Raw genomic sequence first — 23,182 nt, 5'->3', positions numbered from 1 at the left:
CACACACACACACACACACACACACACACACACACTCTTACCCCACCCTACAAGTTACATGCTTTTTAAGGCAAGTCAAGATCTCCATTAGTGATGGCCTCAAGTATAGATCTGATTGTCTGAACCCCTATCATGTAGTTTTTCCCTAATTAGTTCGTTGGGCTGGAGGAAGAGGAGGAGGGGAACGAGGAATGCAGCAATGATACACAAAGTTGAGGCACAGCATCACTATTTGAGGAAGAGGGTGTTGTTGGTGCGGAGATCTTGGTGGGTGGTGACTAATGCTCTGACGTCGGCTCTGCATTTGGCAAAATATTGATAGCGATTCTGCTGGCATTTACTTACACTACAATTGTAAGTATATATGCAGGAGGATATGAGGTGAGCAATGTATCCATTCAGTCAGGAAGATGCAGACGTGCCGGCGTGCTGCAAACACTGCAAGCAATGATCTCGTGCACAAACGACAAGGGCTATACAGTATAAAATTAAAAGCACGTCAGTCGGTAGGTCAGAAACAACAAATGCGCAGAGACAAATTCACATGCACGCATATACTTGCGCACACCTTGACTGCATGCGGTTAATGAATATCTAACTAGCTGAGAGGAAAGGGAGCCATCTTCTCTGAGTAAGGCCAAATGAATTCGCCGAAGCGCTATGCAAATGTTCCCTGGGCTAACGAGACTGCCTGCATGATTGGAGTGCCATTGAAATTCTCCTCGTGCACAGTCCTCTCTCACTTCCTCCCTCCCTCCCTCCTTCAATCTCCCTCCATTTCAATCTCTACACAGAACATCCATGTTCCTGTGCATGTACAGTGTCTATCTATCTAGCTATTTGTCTGTCTGTCTCTGTCATTCCACAAATAATCTGGACATTTATGTCTCTGTTGATCTTAAAAGCTACAAATCATCATTTCCTCTCAACACTCAAATCATGTCAACAACTCAGATTCACACTGCGGCCCTATCAGTGCCTGGACAGCAGTGAATGCCCCTGTGTGTTTCTCTCTCTCTTTCTCTCTCTCTCTCTGTCTGTCTCACTAACACACACACACAGAGTCCGCTCAAACAGAGCACGCTCAGAGTCGCTCTGCACCTGTTCTCTCTGTAAAACATCCAAACACGAGTGCTGAATAAATAACCCAACCTAACACAATTCACTGCCAGGTTCAAACTCGCTCGCGCACACACACACACACACACACTCACACACACAAACACACCGCAGCCCATAAACACACATCAATAAGTAAACACCAACTATTTCCCCTCTACAGTTACCCCCACTCCCCACCCCCTCAAACTCGGTGCAAACTGCTACCATCCTAAAGGCAAACACACATAGATGCACACATTGTGTGTTATGGTTAATGGTCAGAACAGGGATGAATAAAAAAAAGTCTAAAGGAGAAAGAGAGATGGAGGAGAGAGGGTAGGTGGGGGGCATTAAGGACTTGTCAGATGGATCTTTAATGGCAGGACACAGCGGCTTTAGAGCCCCTGGCCTCATCTTCCTCCCTGGGGTGCTGGGGACAGCAAAAAAAGCGAGCACACACACCTCTCTCTTTGTCCATCTGCCTATCCTCTCATATGTCCTGACATACCTACCAGCCTTATTCAATCATCCCTCCATCCTATGCCCACTTTTCCATCTGCATAATTTAGCATGTCATGCTTTTGTGCCACTTTGTCCGTCTTTTTCTGCCTATTCTGCCATTTTTTGTGCCTATCTGTTGTTCCCGTTCAAGTTTGATGGAGTGGAAGGACAACACGATGCTTTGTCACTTCAACATCTCCTAATAAGTGCCTCCAGGAAGAAAGGGTGAGAGAGAGAGAGAAAGAGAGAAAGTTAACAGAAGAGTGGATTGACAGAAGGGTAGAGAGAGTGTAGGGCCTCTGCAGAGTGGCCACAAAATGGAGACTGGGACAGAAGCTGCAGCAGCTGTGGTGACGCTACAGAGAGAGAGAGACAGAGAAAGAAAGACAGAGACAGTGTGTGTGTGAAAGAGAAGGGGGATTAAACAACCTCAATCAATGAATGCACAAACACAGACGTCACACTTCTCCAATCCCTCTTCACACTCATTGCTCTGTCTCTCTCCCGCTATATCAACCAATCAATGACTCAATAAATCCACAGGAACTTTGAAACAAGTTTGTTGTTCTATTCTCTATATATTGTTTTTTTTTAATGAAAGAAATATGTAGTAGATTGTAAAAAATGTAACAGTTAAATCAGGTTGGCTAGACACATATTCCTTAGCTTGCTTTATTAACTGTGTACATAATTTCAATGTCCAGTTTAATATATTCAACCACAGTATGTAATGTGATTCAGATAAGCATGATGTTTGTGTCTGAGGAATTAAAGAAAAACACTATATCTAATGTTACAGTGTGACACTTTACATTACTGGTTCATTTCTTTCAGTTCAACACAAGACAAAATAAAACAAAACAAACTGTACTCACTGTATGTTTTTTTCATCGTAGGGTTAGTCATAAGCCATGTTTTCCTCAACTCCCAAGAGGCCCAGCCTGTGATTATTTCCAGACAAATTTCTACATTTCTATTTTAGCATTTTGAAAACAGTAGTATTTTATGAGGAATTTGTAGAATTAGCTGAAGATTATGCTAATGATATATCCACTGATATATGCACAGTTAATATATTTATAACATTTTTGTCAAGCATTCCTTAAATTTGGTTTGAAACATTGTAAAGGAGACACTCATTAGTCATCATCATCCTATTCAGGACCATGCTTCATGACATTTATAATTAAAACTGCAGTCAGAGAGACAAAAAGAAAGAAAGAAAGAAAGAAAGAAAGAGGTTTATCTTAATATTTAGAGATCTCCTGACAGTGACAACGTGTATATCTACGCTACCTGTCACTGACATGCAAGTAAATATGCTGCTATGTCCTCTGTGTCTGTTTGTGTGTGTGTGTGTGTGTGTCTGTGGCAGAGCTGAGCCGTGGTGATGCACTAATAAAAATCAGGCAGCAATGCATCCTCACACCTTCCTCATTCCGCCCGCCGGTTCGCACCCGTTTCCATGGTGACCAGATAAAACTCACACTGTTTTAAGCTCCAACTGGAGGAGATGGATACTAACAAAGTGACGCACATACACACGCACACACACACAGATGAAGTTCCTTTATACACATCCGTCAACAGCGCATCCTCTTTCAGTTCCTTAACTGACAAGCAAACAAATGCTAATTTTCTAACCAACGGCAACACCAGCAAACCATCAATTAGAGGGAGAGACATGGCTAGATAGAGAGATAAGAGGAGAAGGGGAGGTATGACAGGGGAGTAAAAACCAGGATAGCCAGTCAACACACAAAGCCCTCTTCTGTTTGACTGTCTGCCTGTCTATCTATCTGCCCCCCTCCCCCCCAACCCTACCAAACACACACACAGTTCCATGAACGGGCCTCAATGCAAACAGATTTGGCTGTCAAATAGTGACACGACACCCAGGCAGGGTCGTCTCACAGTGAAGCCAGCTGTCAGCAAACGCCCTCCTGCCTCTTCATCAAAGCCCATTCAAACTCAGCTTTATTGACCAACACGGCCGTCTGTGTGACATGTGTCATCCTGTCAAGCCAATACCTTGGCATACACTGTCCCTAATAAATGGCAAACCACTAGAGCATCTCGAGTGCTATCGAAAGAGAGAAAGCTGTACATGTCACCAGGAGCTGATAGATGGAGAGTGGATGGATGTATGGATGGATGGTGGAAGGTGTGTGGTGGACTGTAGTGGGGTGGGGGGTACGCACTCGTGCACTTTGTGTGTGTGTGTGTGTGTGTGTGTGTGTGTGTGTGTGTGTGTGTGTGAGAGGGTGGCCGTGATGCTGACACAGGCCACCAGTCTGTACCAGGGAGGGAAAGATGAGGAGGCTTTGAGCCAAAGATGGACGGAAAGAAGAAGAGGAGCACTGTGTTACTAATAAGACCTATTCATCAGGCCTGGAGAGAGAAAGAGAGAGAGAGAACGATGGCAAACAAAAAACGTGTCAAATCTTTTAAAATGCAAATTCAGGTGTTGTACTGTAGGATGATTATTTTCATTATCGAATAACTTCACAATTTTTTTCTGGATTAACTGATTAATCATTTTGTCTTTTAAATGTCATAAAATAGTAAAAAAAAAAAACATTTTTTTTTAAAAGAGCTCGTGGTGACATGACAAGCAAGTATAAGAAAAATAACTTAAATGATTTATTGATTCTCAAAATTGTTAATATTTTAAATTACTTGAAAATTGAATAATCAACTGTCATTTTACTTTTAAAATGTGTGTTTCATATTCTTTACCACTCTAAGAATATGCTGTATTTTATAGTATATAAGAATATAAGAATATCTTGTAAATATACTGTAAGGTATCATGATCATGTGATCGTAGAGCAAATAACAGTTCAGTTTTTTTATTAAATTAATTTAAAAAAATTCTAAATTATAACCTTAGCCACAGAAAGTTCCTCATGTTAACGCGCGCGTGTGTGTGTGTGTGTGTGCGTGTGCGTGTGCATACATGTTCACACACGTGCTCTTGCTTGTTCATATGTCCATGTTTTACTGTCAAACAGACTGGCCTGGTCTCACCACTCTCTCACTGAGGGATCTGTGACAAGAGAGAGGGGAATCCAACAGCAAGCTTTATCGATCCAGACTGGAAACCCCCCTCAGGCCACACACACGCACATCCACACACACACTACAGCTGTGCTGGATCAATGGGTGCTCCCGTGTGAAGGACAGAGACATGCAAAGAGGCACACAAACACACGCACACGCACTTACACACACACACCTCTATACACACACTGTTGAGAGAGATGTAAGAGGTGCTCGGTATCAGAGAGCGAGATAAGGGGCAGAGGGAGCAATACACATCATCTGACCTAAACAGTCTCATCTGACACCCTGCAATTTCCCATTGCTCCACGGAGCAAATGTTAACACCGCACAACACAAGCCTGTGCACACACGCACGGCACACTTAGCTACGACATACAGCTGCACAGGAGGATCAGTATCAAACTGATTATTATTCCTCAGTTAAACATTGTATTATTTGAAAAGATGATCAGAAGAGGCAGAGAGAAAAGCACCAGACACAACAGGGCCCTAAAGGTGCGGCTGCTCTCTTTTGGGTGACTGTGATGAGAAGCTAAACAGATCTATCACTCATCAAATTAGACATCCCACCACCCACCAACCTACACATACCCCTCTGTCCTTCTCACAAACACACACACACACACACACACACACACACACACACACACACAGCACATGTCTACTAATATCTGATTCACCCCTGTACAGCAGTGTCAGTTTGTGAGTGAGATGCCATGGATGTACCAGGCAAAGGCCATTTAAAAATCTTATTTTTAAATGATAATGACCATTTTTTATAACCTCCCTCCATCTTCTCTCACTGATGAAACACGTGATGTCAGTGACCCAATTTAGTTGATTACTATCGATTAAGGGCTGTCAACAGTCACAAACTTGGCAAATGATCCTCATTTTAATCTGAAAGAAAATTACATTTTTTAAAATACTGACAGAAGTCGGTATTTGTAGTTTGGGATTTATTCAGGTTAAAAATAACAGGATTTCTCTAAGGGCAAATGTTCTTGAGTCCACTGACATATTGGGATGACATTAAATCATTTGCTTTCCATTATTATCCATCATCTGATCAAACACACCAAGCACGCACTCAGCTAAATATAGCTCACATGGTCATTTGAATGGAGTTTGCAGTGACATTTCAGCGAGAGAGGTAGATTTGCAAAAGGACAGTAACAAAAGGCAGATGTGGGTCTAGTTTTGTCAGCAGACTGACTTAGATTGTGTTTTTGATCAATCTTTCCTACCTGGGACGATGGAGACGGTGTCTTTCTCCCAGGACACAACGCTGACGTACTCCTGGACAGCTGAGGGGATGAGGCACTTGAACACGGCGACATTACCCCGCATGGAGCGCTGGTCGGCCACACGGACTGTGTAGGGCTCCCTGAACACTGGTGTGTGGAGAAAAGAGCTGAAGTTAGTTAATGGAAGAATGTTGGTTGGCAGTGATAGTGGATGTCTCAAAATGGGAAAATATGGCCCAAAAAACCTGACAAAGTGTTGAAAGTGAAAGTTACTAATAGACAACCCAGATTTTTGTGCTGCAAGTAACACTTATTTTCACCAATCATTTGGCAGTGAATGCCAGATAATAATTAAAAATGCCCATCACAGTTTTCAAGAGCGCAAGATTTTGTCTGCAAATTGCTTGTTTTGTCACACTAACAGTCCAAAACCAAAAGTTATGGAATTTATAATGACATATAACACAGGAAAGTATCAAATCTTCAAATTTGCAAAGTTGGAACCAGTCCTGTTGACCAATTTAGGCCTTTAGGACAGTCCAAAACCCAAAGATGAGAGTTAATTGATTAATCGACAAATTGTTTCAGGCATGTATGAAAGTACCACTTCACTCTTATTTACACATGTTGACACTGTACACTTGACATCTTTCTGTCCTGTTTAACCCATAGTGAAATCAGGGGCAGATCTAGTAAAGAAACTCGTTTGGTGTTCTGTTCAACCACATTAAGCCAGTGTTTCTCTCTTTAGCTCCCGATTTGAAGTCACACTATGATTGTAAGGAGGGTTGACATGGAGTTGCTATGAAGGAGATACACAGTGAGTGGCCCATGGCCTTTTAAAGAACAACGCCACAGATGCTATGAGACGGCGAGGAGCGGAGGGTTGCTCACGGCCGATGGACCTGTCACATGCAGGCGCCAGGCATCAAAAACACACACCCTGCAAATGACATGCAGAGCACTAAGGCTGTGAATCTGTGCCAGAGTAGAGAAAGGATGGTGGTGATTAAGACAGGCTTAATGATGAAAACAGTAGCCTGCAGTAACCAAATTATCTCTCTAGTTAACTTAGATTTAGATTAGTGAGAAATGTGAAATGCTGAATCAGAGCATACACTTTCATTAAATAAATTAAGTTAAGTGAAATTAAATTAATGGATTATTCTGGTGAGGAGGAGAGACAGGTAGTTCAAGGGTATGCTAGCTTGACTGAATGAACACCGACCTGTGCATGCTGCATTGAACTGAGCTGAACTGTGCAGGCTTACCCTCCACCCTGATCTCATTTGTATAAAGGAGCTCTGCCAGTTTTACCTGCAATAACTTTGACATGTACAAAAATAAGATGATGGGACATGAGTAAGATTAAAAAAAACACAATCACAGAAATCAGATGGGGCCTCAGAAAGGCTGATGTTGGGGAGTGTTTTTGGCATCACGGTCTAACACAATGTGTCACAGCTATTCAACCAGGCTTCCTTTAGAAATGAGGACAGTAATGGTTTAACAATGAAAAACACACATACACACACAACACAGGGAGCGGCCCCGCCCTCCCGTGTGTTCACTCTCTCCCCCAGCTCTCCAGTGATATAATTAACGCCTAGCCTGAAGGCCAGTTTCCTTGGTCATTAATAATGCTTTATGCCAGCCGCCACTGTCACTGGAACCCAGTGGTACCAAAGCCGGTGTCCTTGTCCAAATGGTGGAGAGTCTTTCACCTTAAAGTTCGAGGTTTAATCTCCCAAGTCTTTGTCAACTTCCAACCACTGCTTTCACACTGTTCTACTTTTTCATAATTGGCTGAACCCTGGACCCTTTCTTTCTTATTTCCTGACTTGGAGCTAAGGAGCTAACACTGGAGCACAGTAGGAGCTATTCTGTCATCATAGCTGAAATTTAACCTTGCATCATAAATGCGACCATGCCAAACACAGATGAGGTTTATTACATTGGAAATGGGGTCTTTACAATATCAGTTGTTATGTTACTGATGCTACTTTGTAACTTAGATAAATTAATGGTAGCAGTAAGATGTCCTCTTGGGAGCATATGTGAGCTGAAGCCTCATTTGTGAACAATTCAAAGCTAAAAGACAAATAATTCAAACCAAGTCTTCATTTCAATTCTTCATCTACACAGCCCCTGCTTGTCATTGATGCCATCTAGCTGCAGATCAATAGCCAGGATCGACTGAGTAGCCTCAGCTGTTGTGGCTGAGCCAATTCTATCAATCTTTTATTTACTCTCTGATTGACCCTTCTGCCTCTCTTCAATATCAGGGAAAATCCCCAATGCCCACTGCGCCTCTCACAGAGTGTTTAAAAACGGCTTGTCAGCTAGTGACTGTTCGCTGCAATGATGACAGTCATCACATGTCAATTCAGTGGAGGTTCAAATCCAGTCAAGGTCACCCCAGGTTTGTACTCCCTCTGCCTTGACCCCAGCGTGTCCTACATCTGATAGCGTCTTACACAGTTGTTACATTACATTTATCTGACGCTTTTATCCAAAGCGACTTACAATTGCTATATATGTCAGAGGTTGCACAGCTCTGGAGCAACTAGGGGTTAAGTGTCTTGCTCAGGGACACATTGGTGGATGTGTCACAGTGGGGAGTTAAACCCAGGTCTCTCACACCAAAGGCATGTGTCTTATCCACTGCTCCATCACCACTCCTCTCCCCATTAAAATCAGACAAAAAAAAAATTGTTTATGGCAACATGCCCTCGTACACAACCATGTAACCAGCTCCAGTAAGAGGCAACTGTTGTGGTAGCATTGACATTTAACACACGTTCCTCTTCTAAGATATGAAAGACACAGAGGGGGAAAAAATTACATATTCATTCTCTTAAGCCTTGTGACAGGATGCAAATGGTAGCCCAACTGGTTTGTGTGTAAATTGTACTCCCCCTCATCGCATGCGCAGCAGAATCATTAGGATGTTACTGATGCCTGACTATATGCAGGCCGGTTGCCTAGGAACGAGCTAAAACATGGGTCTGGTGCACTGGGCGCACTGGGAGGCAAGTCTTGTATCACTGTCGCTTCAATAATTAACGACGGGGAAACCAAATACTGCATTTACTTATTCATAAAGCAAGCAGCAAAAACGCAGAGAAGGACAAAAATAGAGAAGGAGAAAATAATGAAATACAGGAGAAATGAATGGATGCAGGTTTCATTATTGAATGGATAGAATAAGAAAAACAGTTCTTGTGTATCAGGTTCAGGGACCCTTCTTACTGTATTAGTAAGAAAATGTCAGCCAGAGAAAAGATGGAAGGAGGGCAGATGGAGAAAAGAGATCGAAACACCTGCTGCCTTGGCCCGGGCCTGCACAGGTTTGTGTGTTTTAGTCAGGACAAAAGGGAGATGAGATGAGCCCGTTGAACAGGTGTCCTCATTTCATTTTCATGAAACCCTCGGACTTAGGTAGAATATTTTTCTAGCGCAAACAACAGCATGAAAGGTGTCCAGAGTAAACTCACACATCTGTCATTGGGTCCTTTAACTTGTTACCCAAAGTGAAAATGATTTGTGTATCCTAAAGAAGAGAAAGTGAAGGAAAAATAATGCAAAATGAGTTGGGGGGAGATGCACAGATGTGAGAGGAGAAGAGAAGGGATCCTTAAAATACAGTAGGCCTTATTCCTGGGGATATAGATGCATCCAACCTGCTAGATATATTAGACATACACAAAGTTTTGCTTTAGGATCCAATTCACAAAAATGATTGAATATTGAATCATTCACATAAAATAGATTTTCTCTGCATTTTTACTTCAATAATACTAGGTTTGACAACTGACAGATTTCACTCAACCGATGGCCTACCTCTTCCTTCTGAAAGAACGAATTGTTGGAGATGATGTGTTAATTTAGGAATAATTTAATTACAAAACTGAAACAGGCAGTCCCAGTCTCCAGGGATGAGTACAGTAACATGTAGGTAAAATTAACAATACATTTATCAGAAATGATTCTGTTTATCATTACATATAATTAATTATTATGTGTAATTGGGATGTTAATAAACTAAGGAATTATGTTTAGAAACATCATTGTACTTTTAGGAATTACATTTTTCCACTCCACACTTTTATCTAAGCCAACCAGTTTAGAGAAAATGTTTAACAGCTATATAATAATAATTACCGCTGGTGCAAAATAATCCATCCAACGTGAATGCATGTGGCACAAGTATAGGATGGGAGTGAGTAGAGAGAAAAGAGTAATAAAAAAAAAACTTAATTATTATGTTAATATATTTTAAATTCAATTGGTTTATTTAGCCCATAGGGCATGTATTTTGCAAAACCTGTATGGTTTCAGATTTTTCAATGTAATTTTCCTTCCAATCATCCATTGTGTTCAATTAAACAATTAAATGGCAGACTCCTGAAATTTTGAGTTGCGTAATGCATTACAGTGAACATCAAGTCTGCTTTCATTTTCGTCCAAGTTGTCTAATTGTTGTGACAAATCAATCAGGGCTTCAAAGTGTGTTACCATGTGACAGTAGGGAAAAAAGAATGCAGACAGTATGTTTGGTATGATGAATTACATAACTCAAGCAAGTTTTAAAAGTTAACTAGTTGCTCTTTATACCATACTTAAATAAATGGTAAACAACGGCTGCCTGAAAAACAAGAAAAGATCCATACAAAAATCAGAGATGCTACAACATGCATTTGAAAATGATCACGAGTATTCAGCAGTAAGAACACATGGTTGGTAGTTAAGGAGCAAACTAAAAGGACCCCAATCTTAAAATGATCTAATCTCCTAAAGTTGCTTTGGAGTGCCATATGCACTTTAATATGTGATGATTCTTTCTGTAACAATCCCAAAATATTTTTTGTCCTAAAAGTAATTCTCATTCAATAGCTGTTTAGATGTCTCTCAAACCTTATTCTGAAATCAATTGTTATTTATTTTACTAAAAAAATGCGTGCAATAGATTGGGATTAAGAGAGACACTATCAAAGAAGTATAGAGTAAAATGAATACAGAAAACTAGATTAGTCGCAATGAGAGAGGAAAATAAAAACAGGAAAACAAGCAGCCCACATAGTGATTTTCATAAATGTAGAGCTATCCAGACAGGTGCTGGTGCTATTATTGGACCACAATCAGCATGCATGGGAGAGGGTGCGAAAGAGGGAGAGGGATAGAGAGAGATGTGAAGAGAAGAGAGAGAGAGAGAGAGAGAGGGAGGGGGAATGAAACGGATAGCAAGGGGGGAGTAGGGGTGGGGCAGATTTTTTGGGGGGGTGTCACACTGTGAGCTGTCAGCTGTCATCATTCTCCTGCGCCACCTGAGACAGGGCATGCCACACCCTAGCGCTCACGCCTCTGTCGCCCATGGCAACTGCAGGGTTGTGGATGTGTGTGAGCGTGTACGCGAGCATGTGTGTGTTGAGTAGGGCTCTAGAGGTAATGAGGTGCACGCACATGCACGTGAGCCCTGGTTATGGAGCTGTGGAGTTGTGGTTGCCTCAGCATTTAATTGATTAATTGTTGTAATTATTTGGGCGGGAAGGTCATCCCAACACTGAGGCTGGCTAGAAGGTCACTCTCACGCTGGAGGGACTGTCCTCCTCTAGGGACCACACAGGCCATATGGGTGTGTTTATCAGTGTATGTGTGTGCGTTTATGAGTGTGTGTGTGTGTGTGTGTGTGTGTGTGTGTGTGTGTGTGTGTGTGTGTGTGTGTGTGTGTGTGTGTGTGTGTGTGTGTGGTGGTGAGGAAGAGACTCCGGCAGCATTTTGGAGAATGAGAATTTCGCTCGTATCCATGTGTGGGGTAGAGAACTGCTGACTGTCTCTTCATGCAGGATTGATCAACACAGTCAAAATGTCTGCCTGACTATTACCATGACCTGAAAATCCACTTTTTTTCATGATTCTGTTCACATCTTTTCATGTCTGTAGCTGACTCTCCAAAATGTTTCCTGCAAAACACACTGACAAAGAGCTGGCAACCAAACACCAAGAGCCAGCTTGACGAAAATGGCTCTGTATGTGTGTGTGTTTGTGTGTGTGTGTGTGTGTGTGTTTGTGTTTGCGTGTGTAGTTAGGGGACTTTCCAGTCCATGGACAGATGGAGAGACTGGGAGGCGGGAGGCTTGCTGGCATGAACTACACACAGGCTGGCGCGCGTGTATGTGTGTGTATGTGTGTGTGTGTGTGTGTGTGTATGTATGTATCTGAGCAGGTACGTGCATATGCATGTGAACATACATACTGTTGAGCAAACGTGGATCCAGTGTGTCTCACATTAGGTCATATGCACGTGTTTATGGCGTGTGTGTGTGTGTGTGAGAGAGAGAGAGAGAGAGAGAGAGAGAGAGAGAGAGTAAAGGAGCAGAAACACCTTTCCTCTGTGCGTTCAGCACCTCTCTCCAGCTTTGACCTTGGCAGGGAGTGTGGACAGGTCACCAGACCAACTGTCTATGTGGCTGTTTGTCTGTCTTTCAGAGTATTTTTAATCCACAGGGTCAAGACACTGCATTTTGAGACACTACACCCCCACTGACAGATGTTCTTCGGTTTAGGATGCTAATATGACTGCTGTTTGGGTGACCATATTTACAGATGATGCGTTATAGCTTAGTAATGCTGTTGTGACAATTTCAGCGTGTGCCAAAGTAAAGTGCTCCCAGCTGGGTATTCAGACAAATTTCTATAAAGATATAACAAAGTGATGTATTTGGGAATGACCAGAAAGGGATTATTTTAGGTATAACCTAAGCGCTCTTTAAAGAGGCACTCCACCAATTTAACAGATTAAGCTGTCTGATAAGTCTAATAATTGGTAAATATCATTAGAGCAAAAAAATGTGGAATCCAGAAAAGGCACGGCTCTCCCACTCTTTTGTTCTGACACAATTAACACAATACATTCATATACAATGTATATTTAGAATTCTATCAATAATATAAATGTTGTGTGGGTGTCCTGTTGGCCTAGGGTTTAAGGCGCCAACTCCTGGTTTGTGTCTGGTACAGTCCACCAGCTAGGCCACAAATAGTATAAATGTCGTCAGCTTTTTAGGGGGTTGAAACATAAATTACAAGCTGACCGCTCTTTGATTGTTTTACAAATAAATGTAGGAGGTGGGAGACAGGCTGAAAAAGCGGTGTTTTATTATTCTTTAAAGGGATAGTTCACAGTTAATTTCTCTTGGTGCAGTTTGATTGAACCTGTATTTGATTCAACAGAAACATCCAATAACTGAGCTAAACTAGGGTAATGTCACCATTCACCATAGCAAAATACCTTCAAATTGCATACAGGGACCTAAAAACACAAGAAAAATTTGTAAAGGTCATTAAACTGACCATTGGCTAAGTTTGCATCTAGTATGTCCAACCCTCACCTGCTTTGATGTGGATGCTGGGGCTACGAATCTTGCCTGCTTGGTTCTCAGCAGTGCAGAAGTACTCGTTGTCGTGGATAATGCTGTTATAGGCGGAGGGGGAGAAGGGGTAGAGCTGGAGCGTGCCATTGGCATGCACATGGCGTATATGGGGCACGTCGTAAATGTCGTCTCCGGCGGCCAGGTACCAGCGCAGGATGGCATGGGGTGCGCCGCCCGCAGGGCAGGGCAGGGACACCCCCACCGAGCTGGAGAAGGTCAGCCGCTGCAGGGAGGCGTTCACAAAGTACAGCCGCGTAGAGACAACATCCTCACTGTTGACTGTTAGGATGAGAGAAAGGGAGACAGAGTTAGTTAGCTGAGAGTCAGACAATACAGGCATCATTCATGTGTCAGACAGGTATGAAGAGAGGGAGCATGTGCACAATCAAAGTGTATAGCTGAGGAATAACTGAATTGCTCATCATGTAAGCAACACTTAGAACTGACAATGAAATGGTCTTAAACACTGAATACAATAACATAGTGTACACATAATACTTTTCTATTTCCCAGTATTAAATAATGTAAGAACATACAGTATTAACTTATAACCTGCCTATTCATAAAATTTCCAAGGTTGTATCAACACAGTGAAGGTACAAGGTCTTAACACAGTGCGTGCACAATTTATTTTTTACTAAAAGTATGGGGAACTGACTGATTGCTGACTAATAAGTTGTAAGATATGGGATCATGATATCAGTTGTGCAGATTAGCAAACTAACTTGTTGATTTTTAAAGTTTTGATCAAAATGAATACTTTATTCTATAATTTTTAGTTAAATGTCTTGACAATTGTATACCATGCCATATAAAGCAAATAATGCAAAAATCAAAAGTTAATTGAAAAATAAAGAAAACACTAAATTCCATTTTTCCATATTTGATTTGTCCTTGTACTGCATGTTATTTTTTCGGCACATTTTGTCTAGAGATGAATTAACAATATTTTCCATGAGTCAATTCACTGGTTCACTGGAATAATGGACTATTTTAAGATCATCATGACTCACGTTGAAAAATTACTGAAAATACTTCCTGGTCTAACCCATGCACTTACACAGACACCCACATACAGCATTTTCAGGTCACCTAAACCCAAACAACTTCCTCCCTGTGTGCCAAACTACAGCCATCCATCTCATCCCATATGCATTATCCTAATATCACTAATCTAATATGTGTGTCCAGAGAGCCCTTTGGAAATCTGCCTCTCAATAGGAGGAGAAAATGGGTCACATAACTCGACCCCCCCCCCCCCCCCCCCCCCCCCCCCCCCCCACCCCTCCCATTCAGGAAAACAGAAAAAAGTATTCACACTGGTGTAGCAAACTGCTGCACTTCTTAGGCCTGCTCAAGTCTGTCATATCTACTGTTGGTAGTTCTCTATCTGTAGCCGCACAAGCCTGAGGAGCTGGATAACACAGATGTTTGCTGTAAAACAATTGTATTGGAAGAGCTGCTGCCAGATAAATTGTCCTAGGGGAGATAGACCACCATATATCCTCTCTCTCTCAAACGCACTCTTCCAGTTTGTAGCATGGTAGCAAGGCATCTTTCAAGATCTGTTTCTGTGTATGTGTGTGTGTGTTTGCTGTGGGAGGTGGCAGGGGGCGATGTAGAAGAGTGTAAAGAAGTGCTGAGCTCAGCTTGGCTAGAGGCCACGGGAAAACGCTGCGCCCCAAGCCAGAGAAGTTTCTTCTCAGACAATGATACTTAATTAATCCCTTTTCCCGGATTGTGTCAACAGTGCCTGGATTAGCCCTATCTCTTAAATTCTCTATGTGCTGGGAGATAATAGGGTTTTGGCTAAGATACATCAATGGAGATATAAAGACACCAACTCTAATTTTCTACAGATCCTCTGCACCAATGGATCTCATTAGTATAGCTATAAAATGAGAGACAGAAGCCCACTGGCTGCCTTTTTATGATGTTAATACATAGCAGGATGGATGAATGGTTGACACAAAAGACCATTTCTGTATATGTTCTGTCCATTATAAATAGTAACAGGCATTAACACAATGACATTAACAGCAATGGGATGAATCACATGAGAAAAAACTCAAATATAAAATGCTGAGATTACAGATAAAACCCAAACTGATATAAGGTGATTTTCGTTCTCTCCTCCATTGTCTGCTGTCTGCCACTTAATGTATCTGCCTCCCACTATCTTATCTTTCTGAGTTACTCGTCTTTTTCTTTTCTTTTTCCGTCTGCCATCATTCTTTCACCGTTACCAGATACCCCTCCAAGACACAAACACACTTCTTCTCGTCTTTTCCTGCCACACTACAGACAGGCAATATTATGTGATTGGAATTTGTATGCCAGACGCAGAGAGTTAAACCCACATAATCTCCTCTCACATTTAACACACACACAGTCTATCCACACTGTAATCACACTGCTGTGGGAGGCCCACGTCCGACTTCCCTGGTTCTCATGTATGTGTGTGTGTGGAGCGGAAGGAAAGATCAGGGAGCCAGGCGGGAGTGCAATATTTTAGACAGGACACGGGTGGCCGGTTGGGGAAAAGGTGCTCAAGTGCAAAGGTGTTTTGGATGCAACCGAGTGAGTGAGTGAGTGAGTGCTAAGGTCAAAGGGATAGAGAGGTTAACGTTAAATGACTGCCTCAGTTCTTGATGTCAAACTCAGCCAACAGTAGAGGCCGACGTGTGCATTCTGTATTAATGTATATTGTCTGCTATGTAGCAGAAGGGAGTTACAAAACACAATTTCACTCTTTTACTTGTTATATTGTGACAATAAACCTACCTACATACAAAAAAGATGTGACTGCTGCTCAGGGACCGGCAGAGATACTGATGAGGTAGGAAGTCATTGTTCTCCTTCCTACCAGCAAAAATTGGAACAGATCCTCTGTGTTCAAAAATCTGAATTCAGGTCAAGTTCAATCCATCCTACTGTTCGAATCCATGTCAATCACTCTCACAGGCTGCTAGGCTGACTGATCTGCACTTTCAGCACAGCGGAGAGCAGCACAACACACGGCTGGGTGAGGAATGCACGTAAGTCTTTCCATACCAAGCAAACAAGGAGGAAACTATTAGCAGATGACACTAGTGAAAGTGACCTGCTTCTCTCAGATGATGCTATTTTTAGGAGAAGAATATTTTCATGACAAAAACTATTTATTCTAGCTGTAAATGCACTCACAAAAGAGTGCAGATTACTATCATCCTTTCACATACCGGTAATCACAAAATAATGTTATTTTTCAGACTTGTGGTTCCCAAACCTTTTTGTCCAGTGCAACCCCAAAGGTACCAACTGGGCTCAAGTAACCCTATATTATACACCATTGCTAGTTGGGATGGCATTCGTTGAATTTTTTTTGGTAGGTTTGGTCAAGTTTTTATTCATACTAATACCAATTGGAAATGCAGCAGCTTGATCTGTCAACAACATTACTTACTAACTATCCATTTCAACTTCTATGCTCACTACATACATGCATGCTAACTATTTTTCATGTGAGACTTGTTGTTGAAGCATGTAGTCAGCTTGTCACAGCTTGAAGGTTAAGGATCATTACATCAGCACACCAATTTGTAATCCTATTTGTGTGTTGATATTGCTCCTAAACATAAACATGTACATATATCTTTTGTGTATTTTTTTAATCAAATCCTATTTCTTTAAATAATTATAAAGAGTGCCTTGGTAGCCTGCAACATAACTGCAGTTGATGGTTCAAACTTTGTCGCATGTCTTCCCTCCCAACTGTCACTATCAAATAAAGGCAAAATAATAAAATAAAAGTTATTTGAACTACTACACAATCTTTCCAGGTACTGTATAGTAACAGCAGAAGTAGGGAATCACTGCTTTTAACTAGTGGCTCTCAAATATTAGTCCCCTAACATAAAGCAATGTTTATTACATACTACCCCTCTTCAACTTGTTGTGACCGATTTAATAAAAGAGCTTTCTAAAGGCCTGAATAAGCCAAATTATCCAGTAATCCAGAAAAAGCAAAGAGTGAATAAATAAACATAATCATTGCATCAAAATGTCCTCAAACAAATTCAGAACAGCACAAGTGCACCAACTCAAATTTAAGACAGAAAACCTCTAAAGCAGCAGCTTATGATGCAATGCTAATCACATTGTCCTGTGGTATGAATTCAGGTCACATATACACAATCATGCACACAAAGGCACATGTGTACATCGACTTACCGCAGTAAAGGTTTAGAGTTTGATGTCAAAACATCAAAATGAAAAGAGTGTGAAAGAAGTGTGTTAAGAAGATCAAACATCTGTCTAAAAACTATCCACATTTTGTCACTTGGCATAAGGGGTTCCCAGGCTACAGCTGGTGGTCATGTGTGATATGACAGACACGGCAGATGAGCTGTAATTTGTTGCCAGACAATAGTGGAGTTCCCTATTTCATGTCTTGTCTCCCCTGGAGTCTTGACCTCTTAAGGTTATCTGACAGTTGAGGTGTGCAATTGGGGCAGGACTCATAGGCATTATTTTCATCTGAAAATGTAGTAGCCTAAGCTGCATTAAGTAGTGTGATTAAGGAATAACAAATTATCCAACCCAGAACTTCCATGAAGTTGGAATAACATGTTTAGATGACCGCATCCAGAACCAATGCTATCAGTCAAATGTCATTACTAACTGTAAACATCTCATGCAAACTACATGAAGCACAATAACCTAGTCTTTCCTCTTTACTTGGGCAACATCTAACCTCAGATGGCCCTTTCACATCCCAAGGCTCCTTTTCCACAGCTGAGAAAGAAGGAGCAAAGGAGCAGCACTTATGCGATCATGAACTGTATTTTGATTTCCTTATTCAAGCCTGGATGCATTGATTACAATGAAGATGGTTAATGTGATTTTGGGTGAAACACCCAGAAAAATCTTTCCTTCACAGTCTTTCTCTATATTTGTTCCTTTTCTTAACCTTTACTTTTCTTTTGCCTGTATCCTTTTCCTTTTCTTTTGACTCAAATCTTTCTTTATTGTACACTCAAAAACATTTTCACTTTTTTCCTGTTCTTGCAATGGATATGAAAATGGAGTATGAATATGTATGCTGGAGAAGCAAGGATATTGCCTATGGTGAACCGCTATGCATAATGCAGCTTTTCTGTCTCATCTACATTCACTCACACACACACACACACACACACACTCATACCATCACGTGCATAAAAAACAGGGCTATAAATCCCTCTCCTTCACCCTCCCGCTCTCACCCTCTCTCTCCTTCAAATACACACACAAAGTCACATAAATACATTTCAGATTGCACATATACGTTCATAATAGCAAGTAGATTTTCTATGCGGTGAACCATGTAGCACTACAGATAACAGCACACAAAACACATTCAGGCCAAATAACATTGCATTGAAGTCAGTGGCAATACAGTTTTACAGTGATGCTATAGAAAAATGGCAGAACATAAAACCAAAAAAGATACAATCATGTTTGATAGAGGGTCCTGCTCATTTACTATACAATGACTCCAGATTGAGATATGCATTATGGTTGCATGAGAATGTGTCCCTCCGCTTTTGCATGCAGTCAGAAAGAAAGACATTTCGAACACAGTGTCATTTCACTGGAAGAATAGCTGTTGTCAAGACAGAAAAACTGGCATGATATTAGGGATGTGAATACACTATGCAAGCACATATTGTGTTCACATGGGGGGTGGTAAACAACCCCTATACATAGTTTATGCTGTGTCAGTAAAATATTAGGCAGCCATTTCAGCATTTGAAAATTCACATCTCCCACTTCAAAAGGATGATTTCCGGTGTTGGAGTGTCAGATTTGCAGATATGTTTATTCCCTATTTTCCCACAGAGACAGGGCCATAAGCTGTTTGATGGTAAGCCTGGACAGAACAGAACAGAACAGAACAGAACAGACAGACAGACAGAGGCCATCGGGCTACTGGACACTACTGCTGTGCCTAAAACCTGTTGAGTGAGTGGTCAAAATCCACCTCTCTGTGTGACAGCATAGTGCAATAACAATGTTGTTGCTGTGGACTAAGATCTACAGCTGTATGACTGGCAAACACTCAGGCAGTTGGGAACAGTTCCGAATGTTTTTGTTATGTGAGTGGTGCCTGACAACTGAATAGGCTCAGTGCAAGATTATCCCTCTGGCAAAGTCTTGACATGCACTATTGTCACTTGTAAAAAATCAAATTTTCATCAAGCAAAAAGAAAAATTCTCCAAATCAATTTATTAGTGAGAATTCCCTGTTTTGAAGTAAAAGTACAGAGATCTGCTTTGATGCGCCCTCCAGACAATAGGTTGATAGAACAGCTGAAATTATCTCACACCAATTAGCCGATGTGCTGGTCTGTTTCAAGACAAACAAAATGTTCAGACTGAAAATATGAGACCAAGCCACTTGTTCAGATGGACGTGTTTAGGCTGCATGGTTCAAATGTCAAACGCAGAGCGCCAACACTTGACAATGAAAACAGGCTTTGCTCGCCGGAGCACAACGAGGGAGGCGAGTTAACCTGAGAGTGACATGTAGCTATTATACCGTGGAGCAGTCGCTCTCCAAGAAAACTGACAGGTTGTGCAGCAGGACTCTGAGCAGGAGAAATAAGACATATAAAGGCCCTTTTCATCTTTTGATCTACTGGGACTTTTTGGAATGTATCTTGCGTTAATGGAGACACAATGGATAGATTGTAGGTTAAGTTAATAATCCAAATTATAGTCCGGAAGAGTGAACTGATCAAATCTTGATACCTACATCGGATGTTTAGTGTAAGTGTTTGAAAACTAGAAGGGGGTTTTACCATTTATTGTCGATTGGCACGATTCTGTGGTAAAATTATGCTAAGGCACTTTATTGAATAGCCTCCGTGAAATTAAAGAAAACAACAAAAAAAAAAACAACCTGCGCATAGATCCTCTCCCCTTCCAAGCTCTGCGCATTCACTGCCATTCCCCTGCACGAATCACTTTTATTTTCCATTAAATAGAACAAAATAGTGAATCTCGAACAGTTTGTCACACAGCACACCTCCCAGATAAGAAAATGCATGCGGATTTAACACCGTGAGTGAGAGAGAGAGAGAGAGAGCGCTCCAAAGTTGTTCTTCCATCAGCCACTAAAGCCTCAGTTGTCCAATCCAGACGGAGCATCTCTGAGTGCATCATGCGGGTGTAGCCTCGTAGCCACCAGAGTCTGACTCATCCCGCAATTACTGGGCTCCCCCTCCAAGCACTTCTCTTATAGTCGGTTATAGTTATGATTCCAAATTTACACACAGCTCGTGCTCTGCAACGCCGCAGATCGGCGGCATAGGCCGGCCTCAAGTATACACAGGGGTCCCTTGTAAAGAAATGAGAAATGACTCTGAACTTCGCCGTACAGGTGATCTCACAGCAGATGAGATGCCCAAATGATCCTTCATACTTCATGTATGTATGGGAATGGTCGAGGAATTTGGTGTATTACTGAAATCAAGCCAAAAACATTTCATCTTGTCAGATATAGTTCTCAGGTACACACACATCTAAATATACGGGGGGAAAAGGGGAACACGACGCTTAGTTCGCCTTCAAATGCACAAATAGAAATTGAGTGCAGGCGCAATATAGAAGCCAAAATGTTTACATCTATACAGCATAAAGACTGTAGCAGTTAAAAATCGGTTTATTGTCGAGTATGTGTTGCATGAGGCCTGTCGACCGAAACTGGATAAAACCGGAATCACATTAATTGATGAAATAATTATAGCAAGAGCTCTCACTCCATCTCGATCATTCCATGGGATTTTCCCTTGAAAATTGTACTGTTATATATTGAATCTCCTTAAATTCCACCCCAAAAACGACTGTCGCTTTTTTAAATGATTTAAAATATATACTAATTGTTCTAATTATTTAAGCCTTTTTCAGTTTCTCAGGCCCAGTTCTGGCCTATCAGGCCTAAAAGCATATTCCCACACAGCCATCAGCTGAGTTTGTCTCAATTTTATTTCCATAAAATGACAAGCAACCTCCCAAATCATGACAAAGAAGAATGAGTGTATCCTGCCCTCCTCCTCTCCTTCTATCTATCTATCTCTCTCCTCTCCCCCTCCTCTCCGCACTCATGGGTGCAGGTGTGCTGATATGCAGCCAAACCAAAGCAACAGACGGTCAGCAATAACCTACTGTGTGTCGAATTATGATAGAAAAAAAAGATAAAGACAGAGACAAAGTTCTCGTTGATATGAGTAGTGGTGTGATCTGACATATATTTTCATACGGATGTAAATAATAATAATAAGCAGAGAATTGTGTGCCATTCTAGGAGGCGCGGCCAAGCCAAGAAAATACGCAGTACTAATGCATATGCATGTATGATAATACACCTACCTTTCCCCCTTAAAATAAAGTTTATTAAAAATGATACATATCTCAAATACACAGCAGCCACATGAGGCAATAAATCACAGTTGATTCGTGCAAAATGAGCGGAACATGGCGTTGAAAAACAACGGAAAATGGAAGTTTGCTTTCCACTGCGTTATCTACATCTCTCCCATCTCAAGCACTCTTTCCGCTCCAGTGGTTGTTTGCAGCCCCAGCCCTCCTCCCCTCACCACACACACAGACACACACACACACACACACACACGCACACACGCGCGCGCGCACACACACACACACACACAGTACATCTCGTTCAGTCACGGGACAGCGCGATGTACAGTGTGTTTAATCGAAATAGACCCTGTAATCCAATTACATACAACAAAAACAGCACAGAAGTCCCCGCCGCAGCTGCAGCCAGGCAGAGGGCACTGCCAAGGCCAACGATGGAGACCAGGAACATGAAACACGCGTACTGCCCACAATTATAAACAAATACTTAAGATTATTTCAGATTTGTTAACTAAGAAGGTTTTCAAGAAGGCTTCTTCAGTTACAGACCCGTCCGTAAAGAAAACGGATGAAAATGAAGTGAAAAAGGTTGGTTTCTTATTTTTCATTGTCTGGTTGTTACATGAAAGACATTCACATATAACAGAACATGTTCTATTTAAAAAGGCAAACTGAACCCTGCTCTCCCATCTGCAGCATTAAGAGCGAATCCAATCAGTAGTATCTGGCGCCACAGAAAATGGTGGATGAATAATTAGACCAGGGATGATAACAACTGAGTCTGCATACACGGACACTCCTACATTTTATCAAAGAAAATAAACTGTAATATACGGTCTCGTCTTTTAAATATCCAACTGGGGCACATTATCCACAAATTAAAGGTCAGCTCTCAATACCCCTAGCATCAGTTCACACGTCTCTCATAAAATGTATTGACCCGTGTTGCCACAAAGCCGCACACACTCTTCAACACGTACACAACCCGGTGTTTATGCACTATTTTAGTGTTCCTTCCAAAAAAAAAAAACTGTTAAAAAGCATGTTTTAACCCCTTAGGACTCCTCCCCCCTTCCCACCCCGCACTAACATCTTTTTTGTGAAGTGACAGAACAGAAAAAGTCAGCAAATGCATTAAACTCCTCTGCCCGCTTGGTCCTTTGCGAGTAAACAGCCTACAGCTGTGGCCAGCATCAGCGCTCTAGGTCGCCCGTCTATCCGTGCGCGCGCCTGCAGATCCTTATCAGCCTCTCCTTCTATTCAACAGCCTCCATATTCACGACACCTCCACATATTCATGATGCAAAAATGCAAATGCCGTTGTCTTTTTCATCTTAACGAACACAGTGTGCACTTTTATGATCTAGCTCAGCGTTCATCCAAATCAAGCGCATATGGATTTTATGCTCAGGATGAGCTTGTTTGATCATT

At 41.6% G+C, this 23,182-nt stretch overlaps 1 protein-coding gene across 5 annotated transcripts in view; it reads right to left on the bottom strand.

Moving 5' to 3' along the window:
• LOC123985784 (Down syndrome cell adhesion molecule-like protein 1 homolog) overlaps positions 1 to 13,627 on the bottom strand; it is an 89,080-nt gene extending 75,453 nt beyond the window's left edge. For 4 of the 5 annotated variants that reach the window (XM_046073650.1, XM_046073653.1, XM_046073652.1 and 1 more), the window contains exons 1-2: positions 13,307 to 13,627; positions 5,916 to 6,062 (exon numbers count right to left, since the gene is read on the bottom strand). In XM_046073650.1, coding sequence (XP_045929606.1) covers positions 5,916 to 6,018 — 103 coding nt within the window. In that variant the 5' untranslated portion in view covers positions 6,019 to 6,062; positions 13,307 to 13,627. The remainder of the gene's footprint in view (positions 1 to 5,915; positions 6,063 to 13,306) is intronic. The other variant, XM_046073654.1, reaches the window with a different exon arrangement.
• Positions 13,628 to 23,182: the final 9,555 nt, after the last annotated feature.

Source organism: Micropterus dolomieu, linkage group LG17, assembly GCF_021292245.1.
Source record: "Micropterus dolomieu isolate WLL.071019.BEF.003 ecotype Adirondacks linkage group LG17, ASM2129224v1, whole genome shotgun sequence".
NCBI classification, from domain to species: domain Eukaryota; kingdom Metazoa; phylum Chordata; class Actinopteri; order Centrarchiformes; family Centrarchidae; genus Micropterus; species Micropterus dolomieu.
The sequence above is the reverse complement of the archived record's forward strand: the minus strand, read 5'-3'. Positions and strand labels throughout refer to the sequence as shown.